Consider the following 16,844-nt stretch of genomic DNA (forward strand, 5'->3'; position numbering starts at 1 on the left):
TAAAGAAAAAGACTGTGCTCCAAACTGCATCCACATGGATAAAAAACATTCAATTTCGCTGTAATGCAAACTACGGGTTCCAGCATGCCTGGTAATGAACTCACCTGCGCAAGTCACGTGGTTATAATAGAAGCATGCAGGCAATGGAGCCCGAGCGAAGCAACCAGTGGGAACACAGACATCCTCTTAGGAAGAAGCCTTCGGGCTTTGAAACGCGTTAGGAAAGGAACTTTGCTTATGTGGTGAAACCTGGCTGGTTTTGAAAATTAAAGCTTTTCAAGCACTCCTCTGCGTGGGCGTCCTTGCTGCAAGGCAACTCTTTGATTGATTTTACTCGGCAGCCTGGCCGAGAAGGATGCCCTGCCATGGAAGTATGAAGCTGAAGGTCACTGAACCACGGACCTTTCAGCGCAGCGGGAGATAAATGAAAACGAACCGGCGCTTTCACCTCAGTCCATTTGGATTTCACTTTTAAAAGAAAAAGACTGTGCTCCAAACTGCACCCACATGGGTAAAAAACATTCAATATCGCTGTAATGCAAACTACGGGTTCCAGCATGCCCGGTAATGAACTCACCTGCGCAAGTCACGTGGTTATAATAGAAGCATGCAGGCAATGGAGCCCGAGCGAAGCAACCAGTGGGAACACAGACATCCTCTGATGAAGAAGCCTTCGGGCTTTAAAACCCGTTAGGAAAGTAACTTTGCTTATGTGGTGAAACCTGGCTGGTTTTGAAAATTAAAGCTTTTCAAGCGCTCCTCTGCGTGGGCGTCCTTGCTGCAAGGCAACTCTTTGATTGATATATATATATATATATATATATATACATATATATATAACTGGCCACGGCATCCGGGGACTTCAGAGAAAGAAAGCGGCAAAAACACTTGAGAAATGGAACTTTCCCTGTCCGCTTTCTATTGCTGTAACATCCAGCCAATGGGAGTCCTCGGAAGGACTTATGAAAAAGCCCCGCGAAAGATCATCACTTTGAAGCACACACAAGACACCCGGCACTGAGGAAGGCAACCGCCGAAACGTGTCTGCCAGGGACAGAGAACTGTGTGCACAACGCGTTATTGATGCTGTAACTTGGAGGCATTAAATTATTGTTGAGCAACCCCAGCATGTGTCGGACCCGTTCTTAACCAGGGCGGGATTGGAGGAGTATGGAAGCAGAGGCCGGCTAGGCATTTCCGACACGCCCCTCGGTCAGGAGCTCCACGTATGCCGGCAATTTTTCTGGATTTGGTGCACGGACTGCACAACATGGCGCCCCCCCAACCTGGACTGTCGGTAAAGGTATCCGGGAGAGGGAGCAGATGGTCTGCTGACGGGGTTGCCTGGCAACGATGCAATCCGCCAAGCAGATTCCGCTAAGTTAAAGGAGCGCCACATTTGAGAACATTATTGTATGCCAGGGTAGGTCAATGTACCTCACTTTGGACTCTTATGGCATGTTCCAGGTAGCGGGAACTGGCCACGGCATCCGGGGACTTCAGAGAAAGAAAGCGGCAAAAACCCTCGAGAAATGGAACTTTCCCTGTCCGCTTTCTATTGCTGTAACATCCAGCCAAAGGGAGTCCTTGGCTGGACTTATGAAAAAGCCCCGCGAAAGATCATCACTTTGAAGCGCACACAAGACACCCGGAGGAATGAATATATATATATATATATATATATATATATATATATATATATATATATATATATATATTTACCTTTATACTTTCCTCTTTCCTTCTCCCTCATCTCCCTCTATCTCTTCCTCCCTCTATTTTAGTCCTCTAGCGTATCATTTCAAAACATTTCATCCCACCTCCTTTCTCCTACCCTGTCTTCCCCTTCTCCTCCTTTATAGAGTACTCTACACTACATATCCTCTACCCTCTCATCTGGGACAAAAGGTCATCAACATCTTCCGGTTGACTGCAATTATACAATTGAGCAGGTGTAGCCGTATCCGCTACCCCGACAGAACCCACTACAGAACCCACAACCTGCTCCATGATTTTAAAATATGTCTTGAGAGATGGAGTATTCTTTTGAAGAGGTGGAATTACCTTAGGGCCTTTTAATTTTTTGATGTCTCCAGGCTTTTTCTTTCTTTTATATGGAGTTAATGGTGTCAGACCTTCCCCCTCCAGACAGTCCAGACCTCCCGGGGACCTCAACTCTTGTTGAGATCTCAGTTGACATCTATTTCTGTTTCTCCTAGAGGGTGATGACGGTAACTCACTCAAGTGGCCCAGCGTACTTGGCACAATAGGACCTTTGCTGCATTTCCCTTTAGACACAAAGGCCGACCGTGAACTAGGCTTCTCCACCCTTCCTGAATGCTGTACAACGGGCGCTGTCCTTCCTCCCCCTCCCGCCCCCCCCACTCGAGGGATTAACTAAATGAGCCACAGCAAACTCCAGATCCATACACTCCAATGTCAGCTCCCCCACTACTCGGAAGCTCCTTGCATCATTCCCTGACGTTCTTTTTCTGTTTCTGTTTGTATGCGCTATGCGCTGTGCCGCCTCACTGAGCTCCTGCGACCGGTGTCAGCCTGCCGCCGCCATGTTCCTCCCCTTGTGGCAATCACATCTGTCCGAAGGGTGAGTAAGCTGCTGGCTTTATCATCCTAGTCTCCCTTTTTTCTTAGTTTACCCTGACAAACTGGTGCTTTACACTAGTGCCTCTTTCTTGCCAAAAGTGGTCACACTATTTCATGTTGGCCAATCAGTCACCTTGCCTACCTTCTATTCTCCTCCACATCCTTACAAATAATAGGAGCCACTCCACCATCTGGACTCAAAAAGAGCACTGACATTCTTTTTGACTGCACACGAGAGTGCCAGGTGGACGACCAACACTTTGAGGGGTGTGTTGGTGCAAAGAAAGGTAGGGTAGTGCAGAGGTTTCCAACAAACAATGGTTATTAGACTAAATCTGGCACCCTACAGCCTTTCATTTCACACTCTTTGTACAGCACTTCAGACAGGTCACTTTACAAAACCCTGGAAGTCTGCAGTCTGAGAAAGAAAAGTAATTGTAAGAAGACATAAACTCAGCTTGCCAGAACGAACGTGTAGGCCCTAAATATAGCTCACCCTGCTAAAATCTGACTCTCCATAATGGGCAAATAGATTTCTCGGGCATTTGTGTTAACTATCTATCATCAAATAGTTGTTGCTAGGTAGAATGCTGAGGTAGAGGTAGAAATGGTAATGCATCGAGAACTGTGTGTGTGAGATCAGTTGAAAGTGAGAACACAATGATGTGCAAGTGAGAGTATATTAAAAAAGTAATTGAAAGAGCGAAAAGAATTGGCTGAATCAAAACAGCTTCTCCGTCCAGATACTATGTTCACCAATTTCGGTAGAGAAACTGCATGAGAAAAAAAAGACCAAAAATGACATCAACTACAACGCACATAATTAAGCAAACTAAAATACAATTACAATGACAAAACTGTCATTGTAATTGTATTTTAGTTTGCTTAATCATGTATATATTTTCCCTTTCCTTGGGTGAGGGAGGTGGGGTGACCACGGCTCAATCACCCTCGCCCCACCCCCCACCCCCCAGTGAAGGGAAAATGTGAACAATTAATTATTTCCTCCACCCGCCTACCATAAGCCCCGAACACCCCACCTACGGGTGAACGACTACATCAACCAAACACATTTCTGTTTTTTGCACATATTTTGTTTTGGAAAAGCTGCAGGGCCCCCGTCAGCCTAAAAAAAACAATTGTCTAAAAGGAAAAATATTTGTGGGTGTCTCGCAAAAAAAAGCACTTTTTCACCATGTTAGTCCCTGCCACTCAGGGGGAACTACTTTGTATCAGGATGTACTCCTTGTGAAAGTGAAGAATACCATCACTCACAGGCTGAATATACCTATAGATGAAGTGGACACCACAAAACAACAATAGGTGAGCAGAGCTGGTAATTTCTATTCCCAGCCGCGAACCATGAGCAGGAATCAATGGTAGAGGCATACCATTGAACACGAGGGGGGAGGGGGGGGAACTATCTCCTTTCTAGTGGTGTCCCATATGGAGGGACCCTAGAATTATGCTGCAGAGGAGGACCAAATTAGCAATGTTTGATCCATATGAGATTGAAACATTTTTTTCATTTCCTGTGTACTTCGATTTGAAACATTTCTTTCATTTCCTTTGTACTTCGATTGATGATTGCGCCATACTTGGTTTTGCCACTAATTCTCTCCCTGGCCTCTAATTCTCCCCCAAACCGCAAGAGGGAAACATTTTAAAAACTTTTATACCCCCTGACAGTGTTAACCCATGTCCCAAGGAGCCGACACATTCCCCGTCCCAACCGAGACATGGTGTATCTAAATCAATGACTTTTCCATGCCCATAAGCTTTCCATTGGCTGCAACCATTTTGCAGTCTCACCATTTGGCAAGGAATGCATAAGTGATGCCTCTTCAGATTTTTAGCCCTGCCCAAGCGACCGCCCCAACCACTGTTGGAGGGGTCATTATAGGCATTGTTTCAGGACTACTTTAAAAAAAAATCTCCACCCCGAATGCAAAAGGGAGAAGGCGCAGGCCTCCTTCCACCTGGCTCCCACCCTAATGCGGCATTGATTACAGTTACCATTGATCTGAAGCTCCTGACCCTCCCTCTACACAGACTTCATACAAAAAGACTTGTCGATTCTGCCCGACACTAATTAAAATATCTTGCAGAAGCGATGCTGCCCCCTGCACTGGCCAGCTGAGCTCAGAAGGCTAGAGAACCGTAGCCAGCTCCCTTCTGCACCCTCTTGTTTCCTTTCAAAAGCTGCATAGGAGGTACCGCAGCCCATGAGGTCACTTTTCCTATTGCAGAAACCGGCTCAGCTCTCAAGGGTGTAGGTCTAAAGTGCAACCTTTCGATGAGTGTACACTGAAGCATCATCCTCCAAACAGATAAGGTAATCCTGACGTAGGCAGCTTTTTATTGTGCCAACAGACTACCCTTTCAAGGCCAACAATTTCCTCTTCCTCAAATAATGAGGACACAGCCGCCTACTCCAATATAGAATGGGATGTGTTCAAGAGAATTATGTATTTAGACCTCTAACAGTGTTAAGAAAACACTGATGAGGGAGGTTTTAGACATGGAGGCTCATCAGCTGCACAAACAGTTTTTAAACATGGCCATGGAGGTGCAAGAAATTAAAGTGACAATAGATCAACTTGCAAGGGGAAATCGCCAGGGATAGATGGACTCTTCCAGAAATTTTTATGCCACCTATCCATCCTGACTAGTGCCCTTGCTTCACAAGATGCCTTCTGAGGCATTTAATATGGGTCTGCTCCCAGACTCTACCAGGTAGGCTGCTATTGTGATTCTCCCAAAAGGACCGGGATTCATTGACTGTCCGATCATACCACTCACTATCCCTGCTAAATACCGAAAATAGAATATTGGGGAAGATTTTAAATCAACTGACTAATCCCTTATTTATCCGGGCTACTACATCCAGACGAGTTTGGATTTTTCCCGGGTCCAACTTACATTTGAATATCAGACCATGGTCTTTGGACATCCACTGGGGCCAGCAGTGGTCTCCTTGGTCATAGAAAAGGCCTTCAACACCCTCATGTGGCCCTACATGTTCAAAGTGCTTTTCACGGGGGGAATCTATGGTAACCTTTTGAAATGGATACAGCTGGTATATACCAAACCACTCGCCAGGTGAGACATTCACGGATAGTGGCCAGTTGTGCGGGGGCAACCTCGGGCATATCCCCTGTCGTCCATTCTTTGTGCTGGCCCTCGAGCCAGTGGCGAGCCTTCTGAGATTTAAATGCCCGATATGCAGCATGGTACGCAGATGATTTAAATGCCCGATCTGCAGCATGGTACGCAGATGATGTGGTACTGTTTGTCTGAGATCTATCAGGACTCCGAGTCAACTGTGAGAATTCTGGTATGCTCTCACTTAAAAGCAAGTGCCTAGCAGACGTCCCCTTTCCCCAGGAGACTCTCTTAAATGGGTGCCCACCACGTTTAAATATTTAGGTGTCCAAATCTACCACATGGATAATGATCTGAAGGGTCCCGCTTGGGTAAAAGTGTGTTCAAGATCTGTCAATTCATTCCTTTGTGGTACAATCTCCCACTCTCCCGCTCTCTCCTCTCTGGAGAGTGACTACCACAAAAATGATAACTCTCCCCCGACTACTAAATCCCTTTATGAACTTACCTTAAAGCCTTTTACTGTGAACTATCGTCCATACATTGAAACCTGATCTGGGGAACTACACGCAGATGTCTGATAATAGACGAAGTGATGTGCCCACTGGCTGAGGGTGGAATGGTGGTTTTTAATCTAGAGTCCTATTACATGGCAGCTCAGCTAGTGTGGCTGGCAAGGTGGCTGGTGGTAGAGACAGGGTCTGAAAGAGTAGACAGAAGTCACATCTTGGGGAAAGGAAACTTTCTGGGAGTGCTGCTGCACAACGGCAAAAAAAAAAATGCCCTTATCCCTGCACACTTGGGGCTGTCCAGGCCTGTTGGGACGCCTACATCAGAGCACTGGTAGTAAGCACACTATACTCCCCAAATTTCCCGATCTGGGGGCCCCCACAAATAGCGACGGAATCCACTAGCCCCGTCATATAAACATGCACCAGGCAGAGATCACCACGATTAGTAACCTTTCTCCGAGGGTAAATTCATTGCTTTTGACCGCCTGGTGGAAGACTATGGCCTGCATAGGACAATTACTGACCTGTTATGAAGTACAGAAAGTGATTGACACGTGGGAAAATGTCTTACTGGAACAAACGAAGTTGGCGGTCTTGACTACTATTTTGACGCACATATATACAAACACCCCTATACTCAGTTTTAATGTTATAAATTCCCTTTCCACCCAAAAACCTACACCCACCCCAAACCTTAAAAATTCCCTTTCCACCCAAAAACCTATACCCTCCCTAAACCCTAAAAATTCCCTTTCCACCCAAAAACCTACACCCACCCTAAAAATACCCTTGCATTCCCAAAAAGCCATACCTACCCTAAAATTAACCTTGCCACCCAAAAACCCATACCCACCCTAAAAATACCCTTGCAATCCCAAAAGCCTATACCCACCTTAAATCCTAAAACTACCCTTGCCACCCAAAAACCATACCCAACCTAACTTAAAAATACCCTTGCCACCCAAAAACCAATACCCACCTATAACTTAAAAAATACTCTTGGCACCTGATAACCCATACCCACCCTAAAATTATCCTTGCCACCCGAAAACCCATACTCACCGAAAACCCTAAAATTCGCCTTGCCACCCAGAAATTAACGCCCACCCTAAACCCTAAAAATGCCCTTGCCACCCAAAAAACCCATGCTCACCCTAAACCCTTACAAATACACTTGCCACCATATATATGTGTGTGTGTGTGTGTGTGTGTTGGGTGTGTGTGTGTGATATATATATATATATATATAGTGTGTGTGTCATGTGATCAAGTCCCCTGTGTATGACGAAACGTGTCATGGCTGCTGCTGCATCGCAAAAGGGTTACCATTAAAAATTGCAGCTGATTTTAGCCCATGTGGTCCACGTTCTTTCTTTCACGCTGGATGTGAAATATGGGGGAGAGTTAACTGATATATATATATATATATATATATATATATATATATATATATATATATATATATATATATATATATATATATATATATATATATATATATATATATATATATATATATATATATATATATATATATATATATTACCTACTGGCGATAGCCAGTAGGTATATATAGTTAGGATTTTTTTCCTATGGGATTTCTGAAAATTCTATGTCTAATAACTTTGGCGTTTGTGGACGGAATTGGCTGAAATTTTCAGGAAAATGGCACATTTTGTTTCTGAGCAGTCCCTGAAAATTTGGGGGGGTTTCGTCAATGGGGGGCCGAGAAAAAAGGGGGGGGTCCCAAAACACGTTTTTCCCATTCATTTTTCCATAGGGCGGTTGGACTCACTTTTAGCTCGAACGCCTGAATGGATTTACATGAAACTTGGCAAAATTGTAGATATGGTTTGCCCGACGTGCCTTTGCTATGTCTCAATATATGTGCTCCAGTGGATTTTGAGAAATTAACGTTTTAAAAAATATATATATCTGTGACAGCGCTCCGGTTAGCGCCCCGGTTCGCGTACCGGGCGCGTCACGGAACTTCGCGAAGCGAAGCTGATTGGCTCTCCGGTGTCTGTCAACATTCTAAACAGTCCGGAGCGGCCGCCATCTTGTCTCTCGGTAGGATCGAGAGACAAGATGTGGTGAAAAACGAAGGGGGAAATGAAGGAAAGGGGGCAAGGTAGACCCCTCCTGACCCCCTAGGATTGATGAGGGGGATATTAAAGTGCCCCGCGGGGCAAAAAATAAAAAAAAGCTAACCGGCAGCGTAACGGGAGTCCGCCATCTTGTGTTTTTGGAGCGTCCGGTTTGCGTACCGGGTAGCGTCCCGGTAAGCGTAACAAGGGGAAAACCAAGAGAAACAGTAAAAAAAAATTTAAGGGAATAGATTTCCACCAAACTTGGCAAAATTGTAGGGACTGTTTTGTTTGATGTGCCTTTGCAAGGCCTCAAGATATGTGCACGTGTGGATTTTGTCTAATTAAGGTTAAAAAAAATATATATATCTGTAAGCGTGCTCCGGCGCGCTTACGTTACGGGTTTTGTTTGCGCTGCAGAGCCGATACGTCACGGTTATGAGACGCGTCATGAGGCGTCTCACGTGGCTACGTGAAACGTCACGTAATAAAGAATATATTTTTCTGCTATAGATATTAGCTTTTAAAAAACCAATGAAATTCACTGAAAAAACCATAGGTTATAGACCATATATAGTTAGGAATTTGCATTTACAAAACCTTGAAAATTCACTGAAAAAACCATAGGTTAGAGACCATATATAGTTAGCTGGACATTTTATTGATATAAAACCAATGAAATTCCATATATAGTTAGTTGCACTAACTATATATTTCGCGCATCCGCATTCCAATGCTGATGATGTCACATATTACATCATTCATGACAGGGTCAGTGACATCACTGATGACATCACTGATGACATCTCAAATGACATCACTGATGACATCACTGATGACATCTCATTTAACATCAATGATCACACCACTGATGATATACTTCATGTGATAATACAATGCACCTCCTTACACTCTAATATAACCACTGTTACACCTAGTGTAAAATACAGAGTATAATTTTTGAAACCATTGACACACGAATACCATTTACTACATACGCACTCACTAATTCCTACGTCTACACACACATTCCCCCATACAATCACTTGTACATACAGTCACTCTTCATTACAACACTATCATATGCACTCCTACACCTATGCAGACACTCACACACTGCCACTCATCCATGGAGTTACTCACACACCTAGTCAGTCCTGTAAAGAATCAATCACACTTTGATTTCTTCATCTATACAGTTAAACACAGAACAGCTTACATTTTCACAGATATACTAACACATACTTACTCACTTATACAATCAAATCTTTCATCCATACTCTTATACATCCACTCATTCTTCAATATGTAAAACATATTTAAACTTTACAAAAACACACAGACACTGGATGATGTCATCAGTGATGTCATCAGTGATGTCACTGACATGTCATGAATGATGTAATATGTGACATCATCGGCATTGGATTGCGGATGCGCGAAATATATAGTTAGTGCAACTAACTATATATGGAATTTCATTGGTTTTATATCAATAAAATGTCCAGCTAACTATATATGGTCTCTAACCTATGTTTTTTTCAGTGAATATATATATATATATATAACGTTATACTTATCTTTCATACTTACCAAAATACCTACATTTAAAGGTTAAGGCATTCGTGGTAAAGGCATACACGTAAAAACAATCTTTGTAAAAACATTTGTGGAAAAAACGTTGTCGTTGTTCTGCCTTCGTTGTAAAGGAATCTCTTTGTCCAGCCTTCGTTGTAAAGGCTGATTCCCCTGAAAAAGAGTGGGTACGTGTCCTGGAATAAAGTACAATTTTGCAGTAATCCCAGGATCAAATGCACACTACTCCACTATTTACTTTGCACCTGCCTGTCACCGGTGAGACTTGCAAAAATGTGCTCGGGGCTTTCATCAAGCCGTCAAAATGCCAAGTCGCCTCGGTGGATTTCTTCCATGTGGTATGAGGCTATCCACACATATGCAATTTCCTGGACCTGATTAAGTGGAGAAGTGCAGAAATCAATGACCATACACAAACAGATGGGACAAGGGACACTACTCAGAGTGAGATGCACTGCAAGCGAAATTCGCGAGATGCACCCCTGAACAGACAGATGATATGACCCACATCTACCATATCGTAGGTCAGGAGGACACAAGGCCATGGCAGAAGAACGTAGCATACCCCACGTGGACCCATACACCCAAACCTATATCGCGCACTGGTCTAAAACGCATGGTTAAATGGCATCTCAAGCGCGACAGGCCTATCATAGGGCCACAGAAGTCACTAGCATACCAATAGGACGGCTGACATGGGAAATGGGATTGATCATAGCACAAGAAAGAAAAAATGTGTTGCTGGATGGGACTGTACACAATCTATGCCCAATAACAATACTACGAGTTGCATGTTCCTTTGTTACCGTTAAACTCTTAATTGCTGTGAATAGTAAATAAATAGATGCCAATATTATGTGCAATACAGACATTTGAATGTATAAATCACTTTTGTACGGTATGATAAATATGACTAAATCTAATAAAGGGTATTCTAAAAAAAAGGCTACAAAACTTCACTCTATTGAAATGGAAATGCTTGCTAACAGCGCAGTGTCACAGACACAAGGAATTTGACTACCGTTCAAAAGTAAAATCCAATTTTTACTTTCTATAAAGTAAATCCGAGTCGTCTGGGTCCTACCCTAAGAACCCATTCTCCTTTTGTATATTTTTTAAATTTAAAGATACACGTTCTTCCATCTTAAAACAGTAAATTGCTGTGGTCTTGTGACTTATACAGGTGGTGGGAGATACAGGTACTCGTATCACATTAGGCAGGAGCTGCCCATTTTGGTTTTTAATTTTTTACCTATGCTGGCCAGTATCGGTAACCAGCATTGGCAAAGCCAAAACGACAGTTAATGCCTTTCAAAGGCGAGACTTATTTGCTTCGCCAGTGGTCAATGTTATTTTAATTTGCATCGTCATTTTGTAGGACCATGCATTCCTAATTCACATCATGGTCCTGAAAATTCTGTATACCTTCTAGATTACCTTTCCTCCTCATTGTGACTTTCCTTTCATGAAATCGTCTCCATTGTTCAGTTATTCTACGCTCCTTTACCTCCTGGTGCGCTAGAAACGCACACTTTGTTATTGCAGAATAGGTATAGATATCAGATGCTCTTGGATATCTAGTTAGGATTATCGGGACAGGAGATCGATGCTGTAATCCAACGTAAGGAAGCAAAAGGGTGTATGTAGAAAAATTGTTTTTTGAGGCCATACACGTTACTGTTACAGCAAGGTGTGTAAATTGACAACGTCTTATTTACTGAGAAGAAAGAATCCATTACTACTCCTTTGTTCCGTTTATTGAAAAAAATCAGTACTATTTTTCACAAAGTAGTATTTCATGTAAAACCATTCAGAACAGAAATCCTCAGGCTGAGCAGCCAGTTCGCCTTTCCCAACACACCAGGATTCTATTCACCCACCTTGCATAATGGTTCTTACCATGATGTGACGTCAGCTAATTCATAGATGTATCGTATAGGAAGCTTCATTTGTGATTATGAAAAGTGGTTTGCAGGATGAAACACCGTATTTTGTTAGAAACTTTGAGCACATATTAAATCTTGCTCATGTTTTTAACCACTGACTGTTGAGAAGATATTGAAGCTTCCATATAGCTGAGGTAGATTGTGTGTTGTAATGCAGAGACTTGTGGATTGGTGCAATAAAAATATGCATGGGCACTAACATTTTGCACCCAACCCCCAAAACCAATACAGCCTTGTCATCACTGTAATGTGTAACTGGTTCTCTTTCCTTTTTCTTTTTCTAGATTCTGGTTCTTTAAGTTTGCTGCAGCAGTTGCAATTACAGTTGGTGCCTTTTTCATCCCAGATGGACCCTTCACTACTGGTCAGTTGAAATGGGTGGCTTGTTCTCATTTAATGATTTTCTTTATCCTCCTTAAATAAGTCTTCATGCCAGGATGGTGTCATCTGTCTAGGGCTGGGCATTTACCAAGCCTACAAGAAGAAAACAACCATTTACAATGCAATGGTCTCGTCTTTGTTAAAGTTAGAGCTATTGGCATTGCAAATTGCATTTTTTTCATTTTTTTTAAAAAAAACATAAATAAATGGTATTGTCATTTACAATGGCAACGGGTGAGCATTAGAGAGTAGTAGAGAGTATTAGCAGACACAGAGCCACACACACACACACAAACACAGCCCCCCCACACACACAGAGAGCCCCCCAAACACACACAGAGAGCCCCCCAAACACACACAGAGAGCCCCCCACACACACAGAGAGCCCCCCACACACACAGAGAGCCCCCCACACACACAGAGAGCCCCCCACACACACAGAGAGCCCCCCACACACACAGAGAGCCCCCCACACACACAGAGAGCCCCCCACACACACAGAGAGCCCAACACACACACAGAGAGCCCAACACACACACAGAGAGCCCCCCACACACACACTCACAGAGCCCAACACACACACACTCACAGAGCCCAACACACACACACACTCACAGAGCCCAACACACACACACACACACACAGAGCCCAACACACACACACAGAGCCCAACACACACACACACACACACACACACACACACAGAGCCCAACACACACACACAGAGCCCAACACACACACACAGAGCCCAACACACACATACACAGAGCCCAACACACACATACACAGAGCCCAACACACACATACACAGAGCCCAACACACACACACAGAGCCCAACACACACACACACAGAGCCCAACACACACACACACGCGCTCTAGTGCTCCGTTTGGAGACCAGGTGAGGCTGTACTTAAAGCTCACCCCCCGCGCGCGGCGGTGACGCGCAGCGGTGGCGCCTGACTCGCGCCTGACTCGCGCCTGACTCGCGCCTGACTCGCGCCTGACTCGCGCCTGACTCGCGCCTGACTCGCGCCTGACTCGCGCCTGACTCGCGCCTGACTCGCGCCGGAGTCAAGCCAGAGTCAAGCCAGAGTCCTGCCCGTCTGCGCCCGTCAGCGTCCCGGAGGCGAACGGGGCGGCGGGTTGGGCTCAGCTACAGGGCACTTGTACTCCTGGGCCACCCATGCTCCGATATACTCCTGAGGAGCTTCGCTCACTTCATAATCTAGCTGGCGGCTGCTGCACTGTCTATCCCGGTCGCCACAGAGGTAAGTCATGCTGCCCTGGCTGTGGCTGGCGCCCCAACCGCGCTTTATCATCGTCTCTCAACAAAAAGATTGATAGTGTTGAGTATCTCTGCATGCTGTTAAATACTAGATCTGCGTGCAGACACGCACAAGACATTTTTGAGCTCCTTGATATGGAAAAGCCACTTTGTCTTATGCTTACTGAGACGTGGTTGGGAGAATTTTCAAATCCTGATGTTGCCATGGCTATTCCGCCTGATTATAATATCTTCAGGAAGGACAGAGCTAAGGGAAGGGGTGGTGGAGTGGCACTGGTGGTGAAGAAAGGCACGCCATGTGCTATCCTGCCAGTGGATGATATCCGCGGCTCCGAGACCCTTGCTTTTTCTATCACTCTGGCTCCTCACCAATCCGTTAAAGGATTATTAGTATACAGACCGCCTGGCCCACCTGGAACCTTTTTTGAAGACCTTGATTCGGTTTTGCTGGGACTGGCCCTGAAAGCAGAATATTGTATAGTAGCCAGGGATTTCAACTTCCGTATGGATGATCCGTCGGACCCGGACGCTATCAAACTATTGGAGGCTACGGCCCCGCTGGGCCTGATCCCCTACCTTCAGGGGCCTACGCACGACAAGGGACATACTCTTGACCAGGTCTTCTCGACATCTCTTCTCGAGGTGAAAGAGATTATCCCGGTGCTATGGTCAGACCATCGGCTTGCCAAATTCTCGATTAGAGGCACAGCTAAATCGTCTACTTTTGTGTCCCAGCAGCAGGGACGAGTCCCTAGGGCATACCATCGAGTGACCCCTGCGATGCTGGCCCAGGCCGCCCTGGATCACCCTTGCCCCCTCTCAGGCGACCTGGAGAAGGATTTGGAGTCTTTGCAAGCATGGCTTTTAGATAGGCTGAACGATCTTGCCCCGGTGTTGGCCCCCGCTTAACTTCTAAACGGGTTTCGGCTCCCTGGTTCACCGCAGCACTGTCGGCTACGCGGCAGCAGTGTAAGGCAGCCGAAAGAGCCTGGCGTACACAATACGACTCTGTGGCTAGGCTGACCTATAAGACGGCGGTTAAGGCCTATCACCGGGACATTCGCCTTGGAAAAAAAGCCTACCTTGCAGGGAGGATAGAAGCCGCCTCCAACTCCTGTAAGGAGATTTTCACCATAGTGAGAGAATTCATGGCTCCGCGGTCCAATACATCTGAAGAGATGCCCTCTGAATCCTGGGCTTCTGATCTTGCTAACTTTTTTACTAGCAAGATTAAACTTATACAGGACTCTTTTCCACCGGTGGCTCCTGCGGGGCTGACCAACCCCGAGGATGACATGTACCCTCTGGCCCCGCCCGGTCCGACGTTGGCTGTGTTTCCACCTATCTCAGCCCCTGCTTCCTTAGCGCTTATGGGCAATCTCAAATCTGGGTCGCCTCTGGACCCTTGCCCGGCCAAATTTTTGGCAAAAGTCGCGGAAGTGATAAATCCGCTGGCGAATCCTCTCCTGAATCTCTCGCTGAGCCAGGGAGTGGTTCCGCAGGCCTGGAAGCAGGCAATGGTCATCCCTTTGCTTAAGAAGCCTGGTCTCGACCCGAAGGCCCCAGTCAACTATAGGCCTATCTCTCTGTTGCCGGCTCTCACGAAAATTTTGGAGAAGCATGTTCAGACGGTGCTCTCCAATTTTCTGGAAACACACGAGATTCTCCATGCCACCCAATCCGGCTTCCGCCCAAATCTCAGCACAGAGACCGCGCTCCTAGAGGTTTCAGAAACCATTAAAGGGGTTCTGGACACTGGGGGCAAAGCCATGCTGGTGATGTTGGACTTGTCGGCGGCTTTCGACACCGTCCCCCATGACGGCCTTCTCGCAAGACTCTATGAGATTGGCCTACGGGGGACGGTGCTCAGCTGGTTTTCTTCCTTCGTAGCGGGCCGCCGGCAAACGGGCTGGGCCTCCCCAGATTCCGCCGTGATGCCGCCTCTGGGAGTCGGGGTTCCACAGGGCTCTATACTGAGCCCGACCCTTTTTAACATCTTCATGACCCCTTTGGCGGCGCTGGCGGAGTCGTTCGGGGCCCAGATCGTATCCTACGCACACGACACCCAGCTCCTCTTCTCTTGTAAGAGAGGAGGAGACTTTGATGGGGAGAGTATCCGGGATTGCCTTGGGGCTGTTTTCAAATGGTTCCAACTGAACAGCCTCAAGTGCAATTCCGATAAGTCCGAGGTACTCTTCTTTGGGTGCGCTACGGAGCCAGACTGGCAAGCTTGGTGGCCCATTAACATGTTCCCTCCGTCTTGCTCATCCCAAACTGCTAAGAACTTGGGGGTCAAGATGGACAAGGGTCTGACGTTGAAATCCCAGATCCTTGGTGTGACGGGCACTTGCTTCGGCCTCCTTAAGATGCTGCGGAGGTTTTTACCTCTTTTGTCTGAGGAGCATAGGAAGCTGACTGTGCAGGCTCTGATCGGCTCTAGGTTAGATTATTCCAACGTTCTTTACCTGGGCCTGCCAGAGTACCTGCTACAGCGGCTCCAAGTCGTGCAGAACGCTGCCGCGAGGGCCATTTTCGGTCTGAACAGACGAGCCAGTGCTGCGGGCCTGCTGCAGACGTTGCACTGGCTTCCCATCCGCAAACGGATTGCTTTTAAGGCATTAACTTTGGCCTATAAAGCTCTCCATGCGGTGGGAGCGAAGTACCTCCAAAAGAGACTTGCCTTTTATCATCCGGCTCGCTCTCTGAGGTCAGAATCTCTGTTCCTGGCGGCTGTCCCGCGAGTGAAGAGAGCCCGCATGGGAGGCCGCTCCTTTGGACTGCTGGCGCCACAGTTGTGGAACTCATTGCCGCTCACACTCCGGGGAGCCACCAGCCTACTTGCATTTAGGAAAGGCCTCAAAACCTGGCTGTTTACCCAGTAGGCCGTCCCGCTGTTCTCTCTTTCTGTATCCCTCCCTCTTTTTTTACTGTGTTATGTTATTGTGCTGTAGGTCTCCTTATTTAAAGCGTCGGGACACTCTTTTTGAGTAGCCGTGCGCTATACAAAAATAAATATAACATAACATAACATAACAGAGCCCAACACACACACACACACAGAGCCCAACACACACACACAGAGCCCAACACACACACACAGAGCCCCCCCACACACACAGAGCCCCCCCACACACACACACAGCCACAAACACACACATAGATGCCTATCATAAACGTGTAATGTTTCTAATCTCCTAGACTGTTGTAGCCATAAAGCTACTGACCTCGAAGTCTAACCTCTCAAGAGCCACATTGTCGTCCAAGATGGCCGAGTGTTTTCTGAGTGATGGACAGAATTGGAGATAAAATAAGAGAAAACATCTGT

At 46.0% G+C, this 16,844-nt stretch overlaps 1 protein-coding gene across 1 annotated transcript in view; it reads left to right on the top strand.

Moving 5' to 3' along the window:
- The window catches only part of SERINC1 (serine incorporator 1), a 205,888-nt gene that overhangs the window by 40,346 nt on the left and 148,698 nt on the right, over positions 1 to 16,844 (top strand). Inside the window, exon 4 of the mRNA XM_086926718.1 lies at positions 12,135 to 12,214. Coding sequence (XP_086782844.1) covers positions 12,135 to 12,214 — 80 coding nt within the window. The remainder of the gene's footprint in view (positions 1 to 12,134; positions 12,215 to 16,844) is intronic.

Source organism: Lissotriton vulgaris, chromosome 6 (assembly GCF_964263255.1).
Source record: "Lissotriton vulgaris chromosome 6, aLisVul1.2, whole genome shotgun sequence".
NCBI classification, from domain to species: Eukaryota; Metazoa; Chordata; class Amphibia; order Caudata; family Salamandridae; genus Lissotriton; species Lissotriton vulgaris.